The 23,089-nt window shown below is 46.8% G+C and overlaps 1 protein-coding gene across 1 annotated transcript in view; it reads right to left on the bottom strand.

The window, feature by feature from the left end:
• Positions 1-23,089, bottom strand: part of PLD1 (phospholipase D1) — a 45,787-nt gene that overhangs the window by 7,190 nt on the left and 15,508 nt on the right. Inside the window, exons 5-22 of the mRNA XM_010716922.3 lie at positions 22,838-22,946; positions 21,431-21,496; positions 17,097-17,155; positions 16,339-16,431; positions 14,132-14,284; positions 13,725-13,874; positions 13,119-13,202; positions 11,888-11,969; positions 10,502-10,612; positions 9,289-9,495; positions 8,471-8,687; positions 6,682-6,810; positions 6,315-6,433; positions 6,047-6,160; positions 2,148-2,258; positions 1,894-1,982; positions 565-678; positions 13-62 (exon numbers count right to left, since the gene is read on the bottom strand). Of these exons, the coding sequence (XP_010715224.1) occupies positions 13-62; positions 565-678; positions 1,894-1,982; positions 2,148-2,258; positions 6,047-6,160; positions 6,315-6,433; positions 6,682-6,810; positions 8,471-8,687; positions 9,289-9,495; positions 10,502-10,612; positions 11,888-11,969; positions 13,119-13,202; positions 13,725-13,874; positions 14,132-14,284; positions 16,339-16,431; positions 17,097-17,155; positions 21,431-21,496; positions 22,838-22,946 (2,057 nt within the window). The remainder of the gene's footprint in view (positions 1-12; positions 63-564; positions 679-1,893; positions 1,983-2,147; positions 2,259-6,046; positions 6,161-6,314; positions 6,434-6,681; positions 6,811-8,470; positions 8,688-9,288; positions 9,496-10,501; positions 10,613-11,887; positions 11,970-13,118; positions 13,203-13,724; positions 13,875-14,131; positions 14,285-16,338; positions 16,432-17,096; positions 17,156-21,430; positions 21,497-22,837; positions 22,947-23,089) is intronic.

The raw sequence follows: 23,089 nt of genomic DNA, 5'->3' as shown, positions 1-23,089 counted from the left end.
TACAGCTTTTACCTTCTGACTTCAGCTGGCTCAGGATTGAATTCTCTCCTCGGCACATGGTCCTGGAAAGGAGTTAAGCAGCTCTGAGTGCCACAGCAGCTCAAGGCAATAGAATATATTGAAGCAAGGTAAATTGCAAACACAGCTGCCTTTTAAATACCCCATGCAAACAGAAGAAATGTGTGCACATTTTCCCATACGATGGAAGAACTATCAAGAGCCGCTCATTTCCTAAAAAATAAATTTATGCCAGTCCATGTTTAAGATGAAATTCTTTATTCAGGGGGACGTGAGGCCCTGGCACTGGTGCCACAGAGCTGTGGGTGCCCATCCCTGGAGGTGCTCAAGGTCATGGATGGATCCTGGTGCGAGATGTCACCAAACTCCTATCAGTCCCATGGCAGTAGCTGGGGCTGGGTGGGCTGTAAGGTCCCTTCCAACTCAACTCACTCTGACACTAAGACCTCCTTCTGTGGTGTGTGCCCTGCTCACAGCACAACATTGCAGCTGAAGCAATGGGGCCTCATCATGGTGCAGTTTTGGGTGGCCCCCAGCACACAGTACCTGTAGTTGAAGTGCATGATGGCCTGCAGCGCATTGCCCCCGCCTGTCGAGATGTCACCCTCGAAGCCAGGCAGCAGTGGGATCACCACGTACACTCGGTAACGCTTGTTTTCCCTACAACAACACATTTGAGGAAAATATCAGCCTGCAAGTCTTCCTGCTTGGTCTCACCTTCTCTGTGTTGACTGGTTTGGTTTCTGTCCACAAGGCCGCTACACCAACTTGAAGGGAGCAGAGTATGAAATGTACTTCCAGGTTCAGATCTTCTCTACCTGTCATCAGCAGTTTATGCTCAGGTTTTTTTTTGCAGACTGTGTGCGCCACTATGAAAGTTTGCACAGCCCAAAGTCCCTCTGCAAGTGGTACAAAGCAGCTCTGCAGGCTCTGCTGTTGGGCACTACTACAGGCAGAAACCCAACATCTAATGAGAAGTGCCTGCTCCATTCTGATCTGAAGAAGTCAGAAATGCCAGAAAAGATGGGAAAAGCTCAGGGAGCAAGCAGAACACTGGCCATTCAAAAAGGTAAATAGAGCAATAAAGTTTTAGACAAAGAGGATCTGAGTTTATTTAATTTCCATCAGCGCTTCTCTATAGCTGTACGTGGAAAAACAACACGTGAAAGAAAGTGTTAGAAGCTTTCTGGCCCAGCAACACAGGGATGCTCTTTTGTATTATGGCATACACAGATCTTCAGGATAAGTTCCAAAAGAGCAACATTAAGCAAGGATGCCCAGGATCAGAACAAAACAAGCCTCTACCTGTGGAACTCAAATTAGCATGGGGTCAGGCATCTCACGTAAAAGGAGCATCTTGCAGCTGAATTGTGTCCATCCCAGCACAAACCACAGCCCCTTACAATGGGCTGTAAGTATTCTCCAGCACTTATTGGGAAAAGAGCTTCCATCAATAGCTGAACCCTGCAGTCAAATTCTCAAAATGTATTTGCATCCCCCATTTAAAAGCAATCCTCTCTACAGATAGTTTAAACAAGCCAGGCATCCCAGTCTAAACTTCTCATCCATCAGCTTGTCCTCCTTATAGACCAGGACCGGCTGCCTATACACAAAGGTAGGACCTCTGGGAAGCAAGTTTTTCAAAAAGTTACATCATTAAATATGCACACGCATCAGAGTAAGTCCAAAAAACCACTTCCTGGTAGCACAGAAACCACTGAAGAGTCTCACAGCTGTAAAAGCACGTAGATGTTTGACTACATAGGCGTTGCGAAGAAGAGCTACTGTACAGTCGTGTCCATTACGATATTATTTTGAACCACACTGCACAAATGCAGCTGGCAGACTCTGACTGCCTTGTTAAGAGGAGGTTACCTGTGAGCTTTAAGAATCCTCTGAGCAATTGCATTGCCGATCTTGTTCCAGACAACCTTGTCGTCAGCACAGCTAATAAAAAACTGGTTCTGTGGGAAGAGCAAGCACAACTATTGTCACACAATGCCAGAGATGAGCAAAAATAATAATAATAAAAATATATATATACATGAGCATGCTTTCTTTTTCAGATCAGTTCCTAAAAGACTGCCCTCCTGATGGCTGCCAGCCATGCCTGCCCTCCTTCCACTCACCTCGATGTAGATGTAGTGCTTGCTGTTCTCTATCACGCTGATGTAGGCGGCGTGGATGGACTCCTCATGGTACTTGATGCCAGCCGACCAGTCTGCAGCAGAGCGGATCACCTGGAATCACAGACCAACACTTTGCCTCTGCCCCAGCAGTGCTGCGTTGTCCGAGAGGCACTGCTGCCCTTCAGGATTAGACTAGGAAAGGCAGTAACTGCAACACTCCCCATTCATACTGCATTTGTAATAAGGGAAAAGGAGGCTCCAGAATAGCTTTAATGCTTAGTAATGTTTTGATGGAAACTGCCCTGTCCCATTGCTGTTACTCTGCCAGCAGAGTAGCTCTACACCAATTCCTAGGAGCACAGAAGTCTCATTCTTGCTCAAGTTCTTACAAGAAACTGTTTTTAAAACAACCTGACTTTCCAAGCTTTAGGGGTACACACCAATCAGCAACCTCTCCTATACAGCTGAGGTCTCCAGTGGGGTCAGTGCATTTTCCCACAGCTGGGCAGTATGTAATTACATGGCCAGATAATGCTAGCCTTGTCATGTGCACCTGAGGTCATTTATTTCTTCAGCCAAATTCTTGCAAAAGTAAGAATTTGAGATGAGATAACTTTTAAAATTCATAGCAGTTCAACTGCCCAAACCTTTTTCTTTTTTTTTTTTCTTTTTTTCTTTTTTTCTGGATATCCACTTTTAAAGCAGATACTGCAAGATCCCCAGGGCACATTCTCTCCCTGCAAAAGAGCCAGACCCACATGAGAAACATCCTCTGCACAGCAACAGTCAGGGCATGCCCTGAGCAGCATTCTCCTGGGTGGAAATGTGGCTTTTAATTACACGCTGGTACTTGCTTGGGGAAAATTACTCTTGGTTAGCCTCTGTCTTTAAACACTGTCAAGACAAAAGCAGTGAAACAATAGCTGTAAGCATCACAAAAGAGCCATCATAGCAGCACATTAGTGCACTGACACATCGGACAAGAGGAAAACGCGATGGATCTGTGAAATGTGTGTCAGTGAGTGCACAAACCTGTCCTCTTCCAGGGGTCAACCTCATTTCTCCTGGAAATCCCTCCAGTGCATTTCTTTTCTTTCTCTCTGTCCAGCTAATGACGACCACCACCACCAAACAATCCCCTTCCAGACTCACAGCTTCCCAGAGTGCAGCCCACCTGCCCTTCCCTGTCATCCTCCTCCTCTCTGCCCTCTCCACACAGCACACGAAGCTGCCCACTGCTAAAGGATTGTCACCATGCCTCAGAGCAGCATCACAGCATCTCTCACACAACCTCGAATCCAGCTCTTCCACACCCCAGCCTGCATCCCAGTCCTTGGGGATCCACCTGGACGTAACCACAACCACCAGCAGTGTCTCTGCTGATGGAGGGCTACAAGGAAATCCCCTTTTGCATCAGTCTCACACACAAGATGCACAAAGGGAGGGAAGAAGCAGCAATGGAAGATACTGGCTTGGAGGTAGGCACTGCAGCTTGGCCCTCCTCTAACTAAAGGCAGGTCATTTTCAGCCTGAATGAATTCAGAGGCCAGCACCAGTCACTGCATGGCTCCACAGCCATAGGAACAGGCAGGAGGAGAGTTTTGTATTCACCAAGGGCAGCATCGTGCAGCTCCATCTCACCCAGGCAATCTGTGCTGTCCTGACAGTGTGTTCTAAATGAACTGCTTTAAACCCAAACTCCTTTGCTACGGAGAAAAGGCCACAGTGCCACCACCAAGAGCTGGCATCTCCATCCCCTTTCTCTCCTATCACAGACAGCAGCAGTGTGAAGTACTCGGGCTCATCATCTTTGACTTCTTTCACCGACAAAAGACTCATAAATTTTATGCTTGCTAAGAGCTAATGCATAAATCCTGAACAATGCAGGCCCTCCTGCAGACTTCAAAGAGGCTTTTGTCATTGACAGAGCACTAAATCTTCATTGCATTTACATCATGGACCAGATATTGCCTCACCACACGTCTTCAGTAGTGCTGTCTTTGGCTGATAATCGCCAACTCTGGAATGGAAACAAACCAACACTGCCTTCGGCTTTCTGACTCTTGCAAAATCCATGTGCAACTGCATTGCCATGGCAAGCAAAGACAAAAAGTTCAAATGAGAGTAGATGAAGGATGCATTGTGCCTGGCCACCGCTACAGCTGATCCAAGCATTCCTCCCTCCCAGCCTGCACCTCCACGTTTGCTTGTTATGCACACACTGCTCACCCTCTGCTCACCCTGCCTTCTCCCAAACCCTTCCTAAAATGCACTCTTCTGCTCCCTTCTGACTAAGCAGAGCAAAGCCAGACAGTACAATGAGGTCAGAATGTGTTGACGACAGGTCAGTGGCGCGGACCAGCAATCCCCACGGACCCTTTGTGCTGTCTCTGCCTCTGATCTGCCCACAATTGAAGACAGATTTCCAAACAAGCTCAGAAACAAGAGAAATGTCAGCCAGATTTTTGACAATCATTTCATGCCCAGGGACACTGGACAGTGATTCCTGCTCTGACATTGCTCACATAGTCCCCGAGCAGCACTGAGGTGGAATCACACAGACTTGGCTGGTGTCCCAGCAAAGAATTCGGTATCAGGACCCTGTCAGGGCTCTAAAAGCTGCAACTGAGCATCAATTAGAAATAAGAGAGGTATTTTAAATGAATAATTCACAAGACAAACCCAGCTTCCAGCTTGGTAATCACTAGAGCTTAACCTTTTCTTTTCTACAGCAAAGCCTATCATTTAAGGTTGAGCTTTATCTCGTGGTTAGTGTGTGCTCTGGGGAAGCAAGCCCCCACACCTCCATGAGAGCAGAGTTTCCAAATAAGCCAGTGTCATGGACAGAGCTGGGGAGGTGTTTGCAGCCACACAGAAGCACAGTGGTGCCTGGAGCGAGACCACTTCTCAAGAAGCCACAAGCAATGTTTTGGCACTTGACGTAAAATGCCCAAACCCATCTGCGTGACACAGGGCTGTCACACAGCCCATGCTGCCCACCCCTCACCACATGGCCAGGCACAGACAATGCCCGGCAGCCCACAGACCCAGACAAATGCTTCTTGCTCCATGAAGCATCCCCAGGCGCTGCTGTCATCTGGATGGACTGCTCCTTTTGAACAGTAAGTTCATGGATGTTTCCTGGTTTGGGTCTCATCCCTCTTATTTCACACATCTTTTGTTCTCAGAGACACCCTGCTGACTTGCTGCTTCAGCAAAACTACTTTGACTTCGTGTTCTTTAATCAGTCTGTGCTTGTGCTGGTTAACACTTGCATTCAATACATAAGCTAAATATGGTTAACAGTGTTTTAAATAAATACATTTTTGCAATCATGAGGATGATGGTCAGAAACAAAACTGTGGGCACAGTGTGCAGCAGTGCAGAGGATCCACAGGTCTGAAGATGAAGACCCACACATAAAATTTAACACAGAAAGCAACAGTCACAAGACTGCTCTTAACATGGGGCTTCAAATGGCCACTGCCCATCTGCACAGGACTTCCAGGGCTGGGGGGATAACTCTCAGAATATCAGCAGCAGACACTGTGTGTCCAACACCAATCCACCAGCCTACCCAGAGCACAAACACAAATGATGGGCATTAGAGAAAGAGCAGAAAAATAAACAAGAAAAACAACGCACTGTACAAAGCTGTAGTGCACCCAAAACTTCAGTATCGTATGCTGCTCAATCCCCTCATCTCCAAAGCTGGAGGTAACAACTAATGCATCATTTTATTGCAGTTGAGGAATTGATCAGCTGTGCTACAAACGATAAATACGACATGAAAAACTTCTACTTAAATTAAGTCCTACAGAGAGTTTGTAGTGACATTTCTTTCCAGAAAGATGAAAAATGCTCTTAGGAGAACTCAATTAGAAGACCATAGCACTCACCTGGACTGTGGCATGAACTGCATCAGGCACCTGATACTTCAACTCATTAGCAGTTTGCTGAGATTTTGGCAAGAGGAATGGGTAGGACAGGGAACGGTATTTGGGCTTCATGATCTGCCCCAGGGAAATAAAGAAAAAAAGCCTTTGAGGAGACTGAAACACAACAACGTAAAACAAAAAATAAGAAAGCTCATCTGTGGAGGGTACACAGATAAAGCACGTGTGCACTTCCAGTCTCTGTGCCCCCACAGCAATGCTCCCTACCCACCTTGGTGAAGTTCCAGCGCTGGATGAAGTGCCGGGCCACATCGCGTGCTGCTTTGCCATGCACCACAGAGGAGATGTCATGCCAGGGCATCCTAGGGGTGGTGTATCTGTCAATGAAGTCTGTGGGACAGGAAAGCACATTCTTAATCTTCAGACTAAGGAGGCAAATAGGGAAAATCGCAGCATCCTCATCCTCACACTAAGCTTACTGTGACGTGGCACCAAGGGCAATGCAGGCTGACTGCCCCCACAAGTCCACGGACCATGACAGGAAAGTTGGCCCAAGACCACTCGGAAGGTGTTTGCTGCTTCTTCCTAACAGCCAAACCAAAGCAGTTTCAGAGCTTCCAGTGAGCGAAGACACTTACCAGCAAAAGGTTTGTCAAGCTGAACCCAGTCTTTAAAGACGAAGTTGCAATAGTCTTTCCCATGCCAGAACCTGGTTTCCCCAAGCAGCTCTCCCACACCTGTCTTCAAGCTGCGAATGGATCCTTTATCTGTCACAGGCAAAGAAAATAAAAACCCACATGCTCCAAAGTCAGGACTGTCCATTGCACAGCATTGGTGAGAGCCTCACTGCCATGCAACAGCATTGGAGGGACGTGCCAGTCCTGCTCAGCTGAAGCTGTTTTCTCCCTAGTCTTTCTGTTAGTGTTTCTTCATCCCTATCTAAATATGCTATACAATCAGGACAGGTTTTATGTATACATTAGTTTGTTATGGAAATAAAATGCTGAATTCTCACTACACTGGACTAAAAAATTACTCCAGAATTGCTTGTCTTTTCACTTAAATGTTACCATGTGGGAGCCCTGGTATGTGGCTATGTGTAGAAGAAAGAATATCAATTACATCATCCGTGTAATGTGCCTTACAGTACAAAATCCAACTTCTCTGCTAGACGGGTTATGATTTTGACTCTACAGTTGGATGTATCTCCTGCAACATAAACTAGTCTTTATTAGCTAAAATGAAATGATGTGAAAGTTTGTTTCCACATGAAATACTGTGGTTTGCTTTATTTGTTGTTGTTGGTTTGGTTTATTGTTTTGCTTTCTAAATAACAATGCTATCTTTTGATACAATTTTAGCAAAACTCAGCACTCTCCAGATGAGGTGCTGCATTTACACAGACCTTCCAACAGCATCTTTTGCCATCAGTCAGAGATGAGAACAGCTCAGTGCACCTAACTGCCCAACTCCTTTCGGATTCACTGTGCAGATGAAGAAACATTCCTAGATAGGACTTTAAACTCTGAATTAAATTTGATTGACTCGTAAAGGGGTTAAAGCAACCTGCAGGAAGTCAAGATGCTCTATTTATGACAAAAATGCATGTCTACTTCTGCTGCACTTCTCCCCACTCCAGAATGGTGACACTTTACGTGACAGGAGTTCAAATGAAACATCAATCTGCTGAAACTACAAGTGACAGTATGTAAAGAGCCGATTCCAGACCCAGCTGGTTTGAAACTAAACAGATTGTGATGCCTTTGCTGCATCAATATACATCCTGAGCTGACTGCAATTGGCCCAGCTATGCTCCAGCCAGAGAAAGGAGAAAGTTCTGCTAGGAGATTTCAGGAAGAACTCCTTGCCAGAAGGAACAACACGCTGACCCCTGTACCTTTAGCTTGGAAGTCACATTTTGTGTGGGGAATTAAAAGCTGTATTCAAACATCTGGCTGTCAAGCAGCTTCTCTAGCAAGCAGGAATGATTTAATTTAAGTGAACTGGTTTGAATCTATGTAACACAAGCCTATCAGAGGGGATAGTCATATTCAGAAATTGTTTCACCTATTGTAACAAATACAAGTTGAAAAACAGAAGACTCAGTTCTCCCATGCCAGGAACAGAAGTTTTCCCACATCATAAGCATTAGGCACCATACACACTGCACCACGTCATCTGACAATTGCTAATTAACTAAATGCAAATCCACTTGTAACTGCTCCTGTGTACTTTGCAGTAACACAGATTTACATATTGTCTAAACATAATTATTATTCGATAGTTATGGAATTAATCAGCTCTTCTTCTTTACAAAGAGCTCGTTACCCAGAAATTATGTGAATCTGCACGCACACCCACCACCCACCTCCGCACAGCCTCTATGTATGTCGTCTGGGTATAGCTGGGATGAAGCACGTTACTTACTTGATTCACTGTCTATGCTGCTGACGCTGTCAGCATGATGCATGCCATGTCTATGGAGATGCTTGTAAATAGTGAACCTTGAAAACTTCCTGGGTTTTCCTATCCCTTTCATTTTTGATATGTCTGGGATATCATCAGCATTCTTCTGGAACAAATGGCTTTCTGGTGATGAAGCTTGAGACTGCAGGGGGCTGTGTTCAGACGACTCTGCTGCAGACTGGAAAGACAAAGGACATGGCTGCATGTATGAGCACTTTATTCTTTAATTACAGGAAAATCCATCAATGATAGCTAGCAGTATGTTCTTCAACCAGTTAGCAGTCAATTGACTCCGGATTACTATTCTCCATGTAACTCTCACACGCTGACACCTCTTTACACTGTTTTAGAGCTATCTGGTTACATGACCCAGGTTAGCAGAAAAACTTGGCAAGCTTTGCATGTGCTCAGGGCCCGAGCATCCAGAAGATCAGAGCTCTTTCCAAGTGCCTTCTGTAGACTTGTAACTAAGTTTATTAAGAACACGGCCTGCAAATTGTGACCGCTACTCCAACCTCGAGGGAAACCCAACTGCCTACCTCCATGCCCTAGCAGGGGCTGGACAGGACCCAGCCTTAAAGAGTCACTTAATGCTCATATCCTTCTTCCCATTCCTATTCATGGTTGGGCTTTGTGATCTTAGTGGTCTTTTCCAACCTTAACAATTCTATGAGTCCTCCTTCAGCCTCCTGTACCCGACTCTGCGAAGCACAGCTCGTTCATCCCTCCTGCAACTCAACAGACAGACATCCAACACAGCCATCATTCAGCCCACTTACTGCCAGGTTGGCCATTGACACTGACTTGATGGCCCCCATTCGCTTCACGCTGCCCACGTCGGTCAGACGATGCTCGTCGTCATCCCACCTGCCGTATGCCAAGTCGATGCCACCCACAAAGGCCACCGACTGGTCCACAATGACGAGCTTCTCATGGTGAGCCCAGAGGTACACGGAGGAGGACACGTGGTCCGGGTGTCTCATCACCTGAGGACAGAACCCCACACAGAGAGCTGTGATTACTGCAAGGGACTTGCTGCCGTTGGGATTTCAACAGCATAGCTGCATTCCTATGAGGATCTTAAGAACTTGATCTAAAAGAAAACAACATATTGGTGATCTGACTCACTTCTTCGGTTGTTGTCACTACAGAAGAGAAATGGGAAGTTGTTTTGTTGGTTTTTTAAACCATCAAGTTGTCTGACATTTGTTTATGACATTCTCTTGACATTTGTTTATGACAAAGTCACTCCTCTATCTAAGCACACAGTACACAGTTTGATCTTTAATGTCAGAGAAGAACCATAAGGCTGACTTCCTGTGGCTTCACCTGCAGAGCCTGTAGGCAGCCAGTGCCCATCTTCCAGTGACACCAGCCCTCCTCACTGCTAAGGTAACGGGGAATGAATGTTTCACTACTACAGTTGATCAAGTGATCATAAATCTATCATTTTAGCAGCTTGTTCATCACTTATTAAAAAACAGATGTCTCTAATTTCAAGGTACTGGATCTCGCCTTAGCTGAGAGATCAAGGTACTGGCTCACAATCCACAATCCATTTTCTGCTCCGTGGCGGAGCAGCAGCATAACAGTGCAATGATGTTCATTTATAACAGCAATGTAAACATCTAGTGTTGACTCTCATCATCAATGTAGGTACAGAAATGCTGATGAGACAACATTCTCAAACTGTAATTTTCCATTTGATGTAGCCCCATTAACTCGTCACCTGAAATAAGTTTCATATGAATTAGATGAATAGCTGCTTTGGCAATTCTAAATTAAACAATTTTAGGTTCAGTTATAACCTAAAGAAATGAGGTTTCCACACTCAGAAGTGGTAATCACAGTATGGGTATGTCTTCACACATTATGTCCACAGTGGACACAGCGTGGAGCCACTGCTCTTCTATTTCACACCCAAATACACAGAGGGTCAACACCAGCAAATTAAGGCAAATGCCCTTTGCACGACTGTCTGCACGCAATTACCTTGATGTTTGGATGGAGATGCATGAGTGTCCGCTTGCTATATTCACTGTTGATCCCTAAGGCCAGCTCCACCTCTTTGTACAGTATTACAAAAATTCGCACACCTTGTTGCTGTCAGAAAGAAGCACATAGGAATTTCAGTGGATCCCTCCCTGAGGTTTGCCTACGGTTAGCAGCACGTGTGGGACAGTAGCAGTGCATCCATACAGACATCTCTCCCAAAGCAGATGCACCTGAGTGGACGCCAGCAAGGTGCTTCTGCTGGTAGAGCTAGAAGCTCTCTCTACTGAGAGCAGACCTAGGCAGTCTCCAAATTGCAGAAGATGTTTTGCTCTCCAAGGAGCACTGCAGATGTATCCCAGCCAGCCTTATCCCCAGCCGGACCACAGCTGCCAAAGCCAAGGAATGCCACAAGAGAAGGCAGGTAAGTATTTCCAGGAGCTGACCTTGAAACATTCCTGACTTATACAAGGTATTTATAGCCACAGGAAAATCCATGCTGTCATGGCAAACAAAGCCAATTTCTTCCAGTGAGCATGCCCTGTGGCCACATTCCATTTGCCAAAAAGATGAGTCTATCCAATCAACCACAGTCAGGCACAAAACCCTCACAGTTCTAGGGATGTGGCATGAGTGAGGGCTGTGGAGATGAGTGGGTTGGGAGGGGAGGGAATCAAAGTGAATCTGAGCACATCCGCCTGGATTCCTGCCCTTTTACACAGCGATGCTCAGGACTTCCCTGGCTGCGCCTCCCATCCTGACTAACCTGAGGCAAAGCACCAGTTCCAGTAGAGCCATTGCCACAGGCCACGTGGGCAAGGGGAATGCAGCCTGTGCTCACACAACCCTCACTCTGATCTTTTTTTCTACCAGTATCTCACAGCTCTGAACAAAGAAAGGAATGTGAGCACACAGAGCGTCACACAGGAGTCTTCAGAGGGAGTGCCAGGACAGGCAAAGGTCAGCAGCAGGTCTCAGCTGCTCCACCAGGAAGAACAGGAGAGATGAAAGCAGAAGGAAAAAGCCATAGCAAGAACTCCAGCTTATAGAAGCATTTGCTTACTGTACACAAGCATTTATTAGCTTGGATAACACAGCAATGTAAACAGGAGCGTCTGAGTCACATTTATCACCTCCTCCTTCAGAAGCTCAACACCACAGCCCAGCTCTGGGGAACAGCATGCCATTGGTATTGGCACTCTTTTTCTACGCAGCCACAACTCATCCCGAGCCACACGTTATGCTGAAGCCCTTTCCCAATGGCAGTTCTCTGCAGCAATGCACCAAGATCATCGTGGCCACAACCTCCAGATGGAAAGGGCCACAGCATGACCCTGCAGCCACAGGGACTGCCGTGCAGAGGGGCAGAAGCTGGAGCTCACTTACAGCTTTCCGCTTGAGAATGCAGTCCAGCCGCCAGCGATTCCCTTCAACAACGGGCCGCTTCATGAAGATTTCTGGGCTCAGCCTAAGGAAATAAAGGGGAGAAGAACACAGTGTATGTAGCTTGCAAACAGAGCATTGGCCTAAATGATCAGCTCGCTAAGCAAAGAAATCAGGAAGTGTGATTTCAGTCCTCCTGAATCTTATGGCAGCATGAGAAGCACAGATTTGGGCTGAATTTTCCATTCTGCCTTAAGACAAAGCAAGATGATACTGCAGTGGGACTTTTTAGTGACTCATAGCTTTAAGGGTCACAAGGAAGAGTTAAGCTTTTGTATCTAAATCCTGCAAAGCGAGGCAACAGAATTTCTGTCCTTTACTTTCATACAGAACAGAGGAACTTGTGCTTGACTAATGCATCTTGCTACATCCTAAAACCATGCCTCTCACTACAACTTTTTTTATCTTTATTTTATCTTTATTTATCCAATTCTCAGGTAAGTTTTGCAGTTCCACAGCATGTTAATAACTGACTGTTGCTGAATAAAACGTTAAGAGACAACGGGCCTGAAACACAATAATCTTGCACTACTACCTGGTGTTGCACATGGAGCAACAAGAGCATTGGGTTTATCTGTGGCCATGTCAAGAAGCAGGCTCGTATTTGTCAATGCCAACATTACATTTAGTTTTCTCATAATAACTGCTGCCTGAGAATTAAACCCTCCACTTCCTACCAGCAGTAGGTAAGTACTAAGAGGCTCCTTTTACAGATGGTGATGTGACCAACATCGGAGAAGATGGCTGAGCAGCTTGCCCCACTGCCTCTTCCCAAGCTCCTGTGCAGATGACATGGGAAGATCACGGCCTAAATCTGTGGTATCTGAGTGTCCACGGTCCCTTAAACCTGCCAAACACTCCTGTCCCTTGGCTGTACAGCATTTTATGCTCCCAACAAAGCGACTCAAACACTCTGCAATTCAGGTGGTGCCTTCATGCAGTTTCAGGCATCTCCTTGGTAGGAGACAACTGAGCAGTTGATTTCAATCATGTGCTTTTGCTGCCAACCCTCCTGAAAAGGCCTTTGAGTCCAACACAACGATGTTTGGGTGTGCTGCCAAACCATCTGGCAGCACGGCGAGCTGCCATACTGCATGGCCTCCAAACACTGTGGCATTGTCAGGAATGCCCCAAGGGTGACAGCTGGTCAAAACCCAAGTATGCAAGTACGAACCACCAATCTGTGATGAAAATTTCTTCTTTAGCAGCTTCCATGGCATTCGCAACATCTTCAAAGTACCACTTAGCATTTACATACCTGCAAAACCAAACAAAGTATGTTGATTTATTTTTCCTCCCCATTCATCACACAAGAAGTTCACAGTGAAAGACCAACAGGTTCGGTGCTAATATTACTTATGTTCTCTTCTCAAAATAAAGCACAAACCTTATTTCAAGAATTAGGACAACACATAGTAGGAATTTCATGCTGCTATTAGCAGCTTAACAAAACAGCGTAAGAAGAGATCATTAAGTGCCACTCGGTACTTCTGCCAACCACACGCCATATCCTTGGGCTTCACTTGACATGAGAGCTGTTTTGGCTCTCAGGAAAGGATGGTGTAGCATGTTAGCTTGGATTTATGAAAACTATTTGAGCAGCAGGAGCTGTGAGCTGGGACCTGATGGATGGCAGCAGAGGGGCACAGGAAAACCAATCTGCAGCGCTGCTGCTCTAGGAGGAAGCTCAGGAGGAGGAAGCAGCCAGAGGAAGGCATCCTCATTAGCACCTGCACTACCATGGGTTTACATCCAGAGCCCCCAAGCCCCCCCAGCTCACCACTTGGCCAGTGTGTTCTCCTGCACGGCTGCGTACGACCCAAAGCGGTGCTCGGTGAGGAAGTCCTTGCCGTGTTTCCGAATGAACTCATCTATTCCCTGCCTCCACCACTGGGCATGCCTGTAGCTGGTGCACTTCAAAATCAGTGACCTGTAAGAGAGAAACACAGGGCACAGTGCTTTCGCTGGGCTGCTTCTCCCTATCTGCGTGTTGCTAGATGCACCTCTGTTGGTCATGTTTTATTAATGCTACAAGTAAGGAGCAGCAAGAGTCTTTGCTTTGTTGGTTTGTTTGCAAAGGAATACATCAGCGTTGCTCTGACAATAACAAAAAAGAGAAATACCACTGACTCCTTAAAAATAATAAAAGCAAGGAAAAAAGTGTCTAGCTAAGCCTGGATTTCTTACCTAGAGAGATTGTCTATCTGCAAGCCGTACTTTGTTTCTGTTTCTTTCTGGCCTATCTTGATGCTGAATTCCTTATCCACCAACAGGACGAAGGAAATGGCCCCTGAGTCCGGCTTCATGTAGAGCAGGAATGAGTCCTTCACCACCAGCCACCTGTGGGACACAGGAGCTTGACATCACATCCCTCAAACACTGCCAGAAAACCCCAGTAATGTGAGAAGGCTTTCCAAACAAGTGTGCGCTGCTCACCAGGGGAAGGAAAGCATTTAACCAAAAGTAGTCGTTAGGAGAGCAGAAAAGCCCAAGTGCTCATTTTATGAACTTAGGTCATAAGTCTGAATCCAATAAAAGACTTCCAGAGCAACTTGCATGCTACTTTTTATAGAGGTCTTTGGAAAGGCAGCATCTTACATAACAAAACCAGTGAGACAAACATCCCAGCCAGGGGAAGGGAGAGCTCCTTTTAACCCAGATCTCCATTCAGGCTGCATGCCCCACCTGTAAGTGATGCTGGAAATGCCTGACATCTCCAAAATGAATTACCACAGAATCATTAAGGCTGGAAAAGTCCTCCAAGATCCTCAAGCCCAACCCCAACCCATCCCTCCATACCCACTGCCCGTGTCTCTCAGTGCCACATCCCCATGGCTCTAGAGCACCTCCAGGGACAGTACCCTGCATCACTGCTAATGCCTCACCTTGTTTTTGAAGCTAGCATCACTTTCACTCCTGTCAGAATGTATGAACAAGGCATTTTGGACAGCATTTATTGCCAAGCAACAGGCACTCTGCTAGAAACACATGATGAAAGATGACCTGCAGGTTTTACATAAATACCACAGCCTGAAGGTAGCTCTGGGAAAAATATGTTTTTGCTGCGAATGGCATTTCTAATTTTTCTCCCTGTGCCGTGTAGCTGCGGTAACCGGCCCCCTCTGTCCCACACAGGTCTCCATCACGAGACCTCCGCCTAATTCTTGTGCAAATGCAGAAACACAGGCAGCAACAGAATGCACCGCAAAAACGTGTGAGTTCTGCTACCCTTAGTAACAGTCCCAGCTCCCCTGATACTTCCAAATCCCATTATTTTCCTTTTCTTTCAGCACCACAAGATGACCGAGCATCACCCTTCATCTGGCGCCAAAATACCCTCCCTTCCTCTCCCCAGAGGCCCATAATCCCGTTCCCAAGCATCCCTGCTGGGTACAGTTTCCAGTATGTGCACTTTTCATTTCCTCAGGCAGCTCTCTGTGCCTGAGGACCCACCCACCTTCACGGTGTCACCCCTGCAATCATCCCCCACGTCCCTTTCCACAGACCCATGGCCATAACATCCCCAACCTGCTATAACAGAGGAGACTAATTTGGGGTATGGAAAAACCAACACCTGCAGCAAAGCAGATTATGACCCAAAGAGACAAAAGAGAGAAATTTAGCAAGAGAGGACAAGGATGGGCAGTGCAGGCTGATGACGAAACGTTTGCAAAGCTGTAAGAAATAGGCAGTTAGGTTTTACAGTGCTTCCAACACATTTTGAAAAGCGATTGCAAAGCTGAGTCTTGGAGCATGCTGCCATCCTAGCATTTAAGGGGGAGAAAAACAGCCAAAACTACACCTTCACACTACTGTGAGAAGATAGGGAAGAAATAAATTAAGGGACATGCTGCCTATTTCAGTACTTTTCTCCTTTTATCCAACAAGACCGAGAGGATTTATCTGAGAATGCATTCTCTATTTGTGAAATACATGAAATTATTTGTAGAAGCCAGACATAAATGTAAGTTCTTCCTACAATCATCCGTAGGATTTTAACAAATCCTCCCTGGCAGTATTACTGCACTTAATGATTTGACCTGGAAGGTCATCTCCTTGTGAAATCACTACGGATAACTCCTGTAAAACTGTTTCAAATAATACTGGCAAGACTACAAAGAAATAGAACATCTTCACAAGAACACAGCAACTTTTAAGATCATAGAATGACAGAATTGTAGAATGGCATGGGTTGGAAGGGATCTCAAAGACCACCTAGTTCCAGCCACTGCTGCAGGCAGGATCGCAACCAAAACAGGCAGTAGACCAGGCTGCCCAGGGCCCCATGCAACCTGGCACTGAACTCCTCCAGGGATGGGGAAACTTCCAGGCATGGGGAGCAGCAAAGCACAGGAGAGGAGCCCTCAGCTCTGCCACCCCTCAGCCCACAGTACCTCTTGGACCAGCGGTAGCACATCCTGCCCTGGCCACAGCAGTTCAGGCCAGGTATGCGGTGGCCCCCGGAGCGTTTCATCACCAGCCCTTCCCTGCAAGTACACAAACGTGGTCAGGACAGGTGACAGGGCTCACCCTGGATGCCCTCCATGCTGCTTCGGAGCTCACCCAAGGGATGGCTCCTGGCACCTTCAGCCAGGCCTGAAGGGCCCTGCACCACTGCCCCAAAGGCCAAAAGGGCAAAAACATCTCCCCAAAGGAAGCAACACAGATTTAAAAAAACAAAAGGCCTCATTTCATGCAATCATAGGATCATTAAGGTTGGAATAGACCTCTAAAACCACCAACCAACCATCCCACCAAGCCCACTGCCACTCAGTGTCATAACTCCACAGCTCTGGAACACCTCCAGGGATGGTGCCTCCACCACTTTCCAGTGTTTCACAGTACAGGCACACAAACATGCAGGCAGACAGGTTGTAGGGAGGGGAGGAAAGCAAACCCGTAACCCAGCTGGTGAGCTGCAGCCCACGTCTTGCAAAGCAGCCCACACTGAGGCTATTTCCCAAAGTGGTAGCACTTCTTTCTGAACACTGATGCATTTTTATATCCATATGGTAAAATATTCCCCAGTCAGTTGTTAGTGAGGAAGGAAAACTATGAACGTGAACACTATAAAGCCATGTTCTTGGTGAACTGTACCTTACAAAAAAAACACAAAACAAAAACAAAAAAAAAAAAACAGCTCACAACTCACATGCCCTTTGGTCCCAGGTCATGGATGAATGACAGCTGACTTACTCCAATGAACTCCATCTGGGGAAAGACAAAACAGTTTTGCTTCACCCTGTCACCAAGAGAGAACCTACAGAGGACCCTAAGCAAAAAATCACCACCATAACTTCAGTATCCTTAGGAAGAGCACAGAAAAACTGCAAAGAGAATGAGCATTCATCCCTGGGGCTGGAAGCCCATAATTGGTTTCCAATCCCCTATACCACCACCACACCCCACTTCGGGGCACAGCTCCTCAAACCAAGACCTCAACAGAACACTCTTGCTCAGCCTTCACTCCACCACATCATGGCCTCATCCACCCCCATGAGCCAAACACCCACAGTGAAGGTGTGGTGGGGCAGGAGGAGAGTGAAACAGAGTACGATGGAACAGTGTTCAGCATGTTCTCCACTTCTGCTGATCTGTGCAGCCCACGATGAGCCCCAGCTCCCACCACCAGGTGCATCAGCAAACCTCAGATTTGAGTCACCTGCCTCCACCCGGCTCCTCCTGCTTCAGCAGGGAGAACGCTGAACGCATTCAGCAGAGGAATGCAAAGATAAGCAAAGCTGGTGAGAAAGCGCAGCATGACTACATTCAACTCTAAAAATAGGACACCCTGAGATTTGGAGCGAGCTGGCTTTTATTGGCACAGCGGGACGTCCCTGCCTGTCTGCTGGCTGCTGGCCCTGCAGTGGACAGAAGTCTCCAGGCATCCCAAGCTTACTGATATCCCAACACCCATGGAGGCCCTCCAAGGTCCCTCTGCCACGGGCTCTTTGGCAAACCCATCTCAGGGCCTTCGTTTGCAAAATCTGATTCCACAGGGGAGTTAAATGGGTGGAACCACGAGCTTTGCAAGGCTTTGAAAACATGAAGTGTGTAACAAGGAATATCAGCAAACCTGAGACATAAGCTTGTCCTGCAGTCACAGTGGGACTGACTCAGGCCCCATCCCCACCATGCCCAGCCCTGCCCAGATAGCAGCAGGAGCACAGAACATCTTTCTTTCTCCCTGCTGTTGTTCCCTCTGGGACATTCCCAAACTCCTCACCCCATCTGTAAGGTCAGGAGAAGGACAAAGGATCTTTTGTTCTCCCAGTAGCCCAAGGACATGAAGCAACCTCCATTCAGCAGAACCAAATTTATGCCCTCGTTCTCTGCTGATTTTAGCCTGTTTCAGACAGGGACTAGAACAAACTATTTCATGGTTTTGCTGCCCATCTTGATATCAGTATTCTCACTGGGAAATCGGCTCTGGGAAAGTACCAGCTGTGAGCTGTGAACGTCTCCATCCATTTCTGCACTGACATGCAAACCAAGACAAGGAATGTGTGAAAGCCTAGGGCATGCCATAAGCTCTTACAGGAGGTCCTAAGCAGAATTTTCAGGCTGGTTCCTTGCCTCAAAACCAATTTCCACTCCTTCAGAAAGTGCCTGGCGTTCCCACCAGACGGATCAGAAAACTGGCCATCTCCCTCACATTATTCACACTGAAAACAATGCTGCACATAAATGTCAAAACCCTTTGAAAAAATCAGCAGAGAGCAGAGAAATAACAATCCCTGAAGGAGGAGAAGAAAAACCAGGAGGAGAAATTCATAGAATCACTATGGTTGGAGAAGACCCCTACAAGCACCACGACCAACCCCAACTCATCCCTCAAGCCAACTGCCCATGTCCCTCAGTGCCACATCTCCAGGGCTCCAGAACACCTCCGGGTGACTCCACCACTCTCTGGGCAGTTTGTGTGAATGCACCACCACTATTTTGGAGAAGGAATGTGTCCTGATATCCAACCTGAACCCCCTCTGGCACAGCTTAAGGCCATTCCCTCTCATTCTATTGAAATTCCTTGCTCTTCACCCATGCAATCAGATGTGCTTTGACACGGAGCAACAAGCAAGATCTCATCACTTCCAAGCAGGATTCCTCAGGAAGTGGAAAATAACTGTTCAGATGATTTATTGTCACCATTAGCACATCAGCTAGCTGTACTGTTACAGAGCATTACAGCAGAGGTGCTCAGAACACAGAGGAGCAGTGCTGGGAGGCGGGCAGCTGGATTCCTGCACTGCCTGCGCGGAGCGGTCCTGCTCCGGTTTCTGAGCAGTTTGCCCCAGAGTATTTGAAGTATGAGATAGGATTTGAGAGAATGCAGACTCAATGACATCGTTGCAGCGATACAAAATAATATAAACAAAAACTCAGACGCAAGCGATCAGCTGCAGAAGGATAAGCAGTGAAAGGTGGGGAACCGCTGCAAGGCGCAGGAGCCACGGTCACAGCCACATCGAGTGTGTCTGATTTATTTATGGCAAACTTTCTATAGCATCTGCATTTCAGAAAGAGTTCAGCACCTCCACTCCGCTTTTTCCATTTAGATGCTTGTTTTTGTTTTGTTTTTTTTAATTTAGGGCCAAAGAGGCATAAACAGTTAATTAACAGCTGTGACTAGCAATAAAATGAGATCACAGCACTGTTCAGAATTAAATTCTTCAGCAGCAAGATGACAGCTATTTCTTACACAGAAAATTGGCTTAGGATAAGCCTAAATTTAAAAAGAAAAAACACACAGACACCAAAAAATATCACACATGCTGAAGTCCAATAACCAAAACTATGGAAGGATTACGAGACATTGGCTCATCTAAGCTATTTCTGCTTTAGCTCAGGCATCCTCCATAGAATCATGGGTTGGAAAAGGCCCTCTAAGATCATCTAATCCCACTCTCAGCTATTGCAGTTAACATAAAAAATGATGTAAACACCCAATTAATGTTTTTTTTTTTAATTTTATACTGAATGCAACCAAACCCACAGGTCCTGTTTCCCAACCTATTTGGGCTATCTTTCCCTAGTTTCCAGTTCCCAGAAATAGGTGTGGAGAGCTAACACATTTGGGTTCCCACAACTTTCATTTTAATGGTAATTGTCTTTAAGCACTTCTACTCAGAACTACAAAAAGCCTTTGGGAAGGGATATTAGATATGAAATTGAATCACAATTCACAGAGGGGAAGGAGAAGGGGAAGGGGAAGGGGAAGGAGAGGGGAAGGGGAAGGGGAAGGAACTTTTTGTCTGCAAAACAACAGCCACCCAACCTGCAGCCAGAATGCTCCCAGGGCATGACATAAACTTCAGGACACAGCATGGAAAGCAGATATGAGAATTAATCAAATTGCACAGATTAGAAGGGCACTGTAAAAGAAGCAAGAGCTGCACATCATGCTGGGCACAGCTTGCCTTTGCCACTCCACTTTACCAAGAATTTAGGAATTACAGAAACCCTTGGCGACTCAATAGGAGGAATTGCAGAGCCAAAGTGATCTGAGCTGCAAACAGGAGCAGCATTCTCCAGACTCCGGGCAGAGACTTCTCAACCACAGAGAGCAAAGTGCTCATTTTGTTCTAAGGAGGGCAAATTCAGTTCCAAGGAAAATGCCAGAAACCTTCAATTTAGCATCGAGACAGAGAATGGTGGGGGTTTGTTTTGTTTTCTTTTGTTTAAAGGAAACATTTTGCTCCCTGTGCTTTCTCCCAGTGCAGGACCGCTGCCCTTAGCAGCAAAGTGAATGTTTCACTGCAGCCAAATCCAACACGAGCCAACAACAACCAGAGAGGTTCTGTGCACGGTGACATCTGGCTCTGTGGCTGGGGACAGAGGGACACTCTGCACAGCTCATAGCTGCCCAGGCAGGGACCACCCATCCCCCTATTCCAGTCACATCACACACAGCTTTACATTTGCAGAAATCCTGCAAAGTATTCCGACAAGCAATGCCTAATCTGACAAGAGGGATAAATACTGTAGAATAACTCTCCCCCGCTCTGCATATGCTGCTGATCAAAATTGCCAAGTTAGCCCAACATTGCCTTGAGAATGAAAGATGACTGTTTTTCATGGGCAGATTGCGAGTGCTCTGCTGCTCGTCCCCAAAAGAACCCCACAAAGCCCTGGCCCCGCTCTCTGCCCCAGTGCCAAATGGCTGCCTGAGGTCCCTGCAAAGCTAGAAGCTTGCAAATGACTTCCAGAGCAGCACTTCTCCGCAAGCTAGCAAAAAGAAATGAAAAACAAGTTCCTCCAGATGCCCTAAGTTGGGGCTGTCCTTCTGCCTTGTTACAACAGTGACCTCCAGCAGTCAGCTTCACACTCGTTCCCTCTGGTTTTCATCATATCCCATCCATGCCACAGTGATCAACAGAGCCCAAACCACTGCCAAATGGCCAATAAGTGGTATTCTTTCAGCAGGTTCAACACATGAAAAGAAAGAGAATGCCCTGTTGCCATTGAAGTGCATTAATTTCTACTCACCGTTCCATGGTAATTCCTGTACATGGGCATTTTTAGGATCTTTGTCAGGTAATCTTCCAGCTGTTTCTACAATTCAAACATCGAAACTTTAGAAAGGATGCAAGCATTTTCATGAAAAAAAAACAATAAGAAATCCAACTGTCTGATATCGGGAAGCAATCAGGAAATCAGACACTCTTCTGCTCGAATGGACAAACGAATGCGTTGTTCTGTGTTCAGTGGGGATTAGGGCTCAGCGGCACGACAGCCTGACTGCAGGTTGGTTCCTGTGCACTGCACCTCCCCCCCAGCTGACCTGTCGCTTGGCAGTTTCAAAGGATCTTTTTCTTGCCCGAGTGCAAGTTTCAGAGCTGTTTTAAACACAGAACCAGTCCTCGGTGCTTCTGGCCTGCATGTAATGGTTTCATAGGAAAATTCAGCCCCAGGCACAACCGAGAGTGCCTATTCAGCACTATGCCAAGTCAATGGAGTGACGTGGGGAACACGGTGACCTCTCTGCCCTGTCCCTAGGCCACCAAGGAGAACCTGTCCTGCCCATCCCAGCAGAGAAGTGGAGAGAAAATCTCTTCCCACCCTGGTGGGAACTGGGCAAAGAAGAGCTTACGTGTGTGCCTGTGTCCTACAACGCCAACCAAAAAGAACCAGATGCCATTCAGAATGCTGTGCTTTGCAGTGCTGGTATCCTAGCACATGACACTCCCAAGTGTGCAGCAGGTACCTTTTACCCCTTGGTAAAAAGTGTGGGACTGCAACAAGGAAAACAAGAACCAAAAAAGTTTTTTAAAGTAGGATGGGTAGAATTGAGGAAACCTTTTTCTTCCTCTTTTAAAGCTAAAACTTCACGCAGAGTGATGAGGCTTTTGCAGCAGAGTGGGTTATCTGCACAGTCACAGGACACGGCCCTTTGAGTGCTGGAGGCACAGAGCCCAGGAGGGAGCAGCCAGCAGGAAGGGGAAAAGGAAGGGGTAAAGGAAGACACCCTTCCGGACTTGCTTGAGCAAATGGCAAAGCCGCAGTGAAGAGGTAGGAAGACACCCACCTGCTTCACGGAGGGTCCCATCTGTTCACATCTGATGAAGTTACAGGGAACACGTGTGCCTTGGCTAAAATTACCCATTTCAGCATCGAGAGCCTAGCTGCCATCTCCTCTTTCAGATGGGGGCAGACTGAAATCACTCGGATTTTGATGGCCGCAGGGCTGCCTTCATCGTGCAACCCGACCCTATGAGCTGCCTCTTCTATCTATAAACTGCAGCAGGTGGGAGCAAGGGGACCATCATCCTGGGCATCGTGGGTTAAATGAACCACAAGGAGTCTCTGCCTTTCAAACCCAGAGAGCAGCAGCATCCTGTTTGCATGGAAGAGGATTTAGCATGCCATCAGCCTTCGGAGTCCCCCAGCACTTACCCTGCGGCTGGAGAAATGCTCCTCCCGCACCGTGCTCTCAGCTGTGTGTGGAAGGCTGGGCATCTGCCGAGGCTCTCCCCTCTTGATGGATTGTCTTCTCACCGTGTGGCTGTGAGGAATCACAAAGCCCAGCGTCAAGCCTAAGTGTGCGCATCACACCTCGATGCATAACCACCCTTCTCATGCAAGGCTTTTGCTTTTCCCAGAAAAACTCCCCAAACCCACAAAGAGATGGGTGGGCAAGAAAGCAAA

This window comes from Meleagris gallopavo, chromosome 11 (assembly GCF_000146605.3).
Source record: "Meleagris gallopavo isolate NT-WF06-2002-E0010 breed Aviagen turkey brand Nicholas breeding stock chromosome 11, Turkey_5.1, whole genome shotgun sequence".
Lineage (NCBI taxonomy): Eukaryota > Metazoa > Chordata > Aves > Galliformes > Phasianidae > Meleagris > Meleagris gallopavo.
This window is presented reverse-complemented; position numbering and strand designations above follow the sequence as displayed.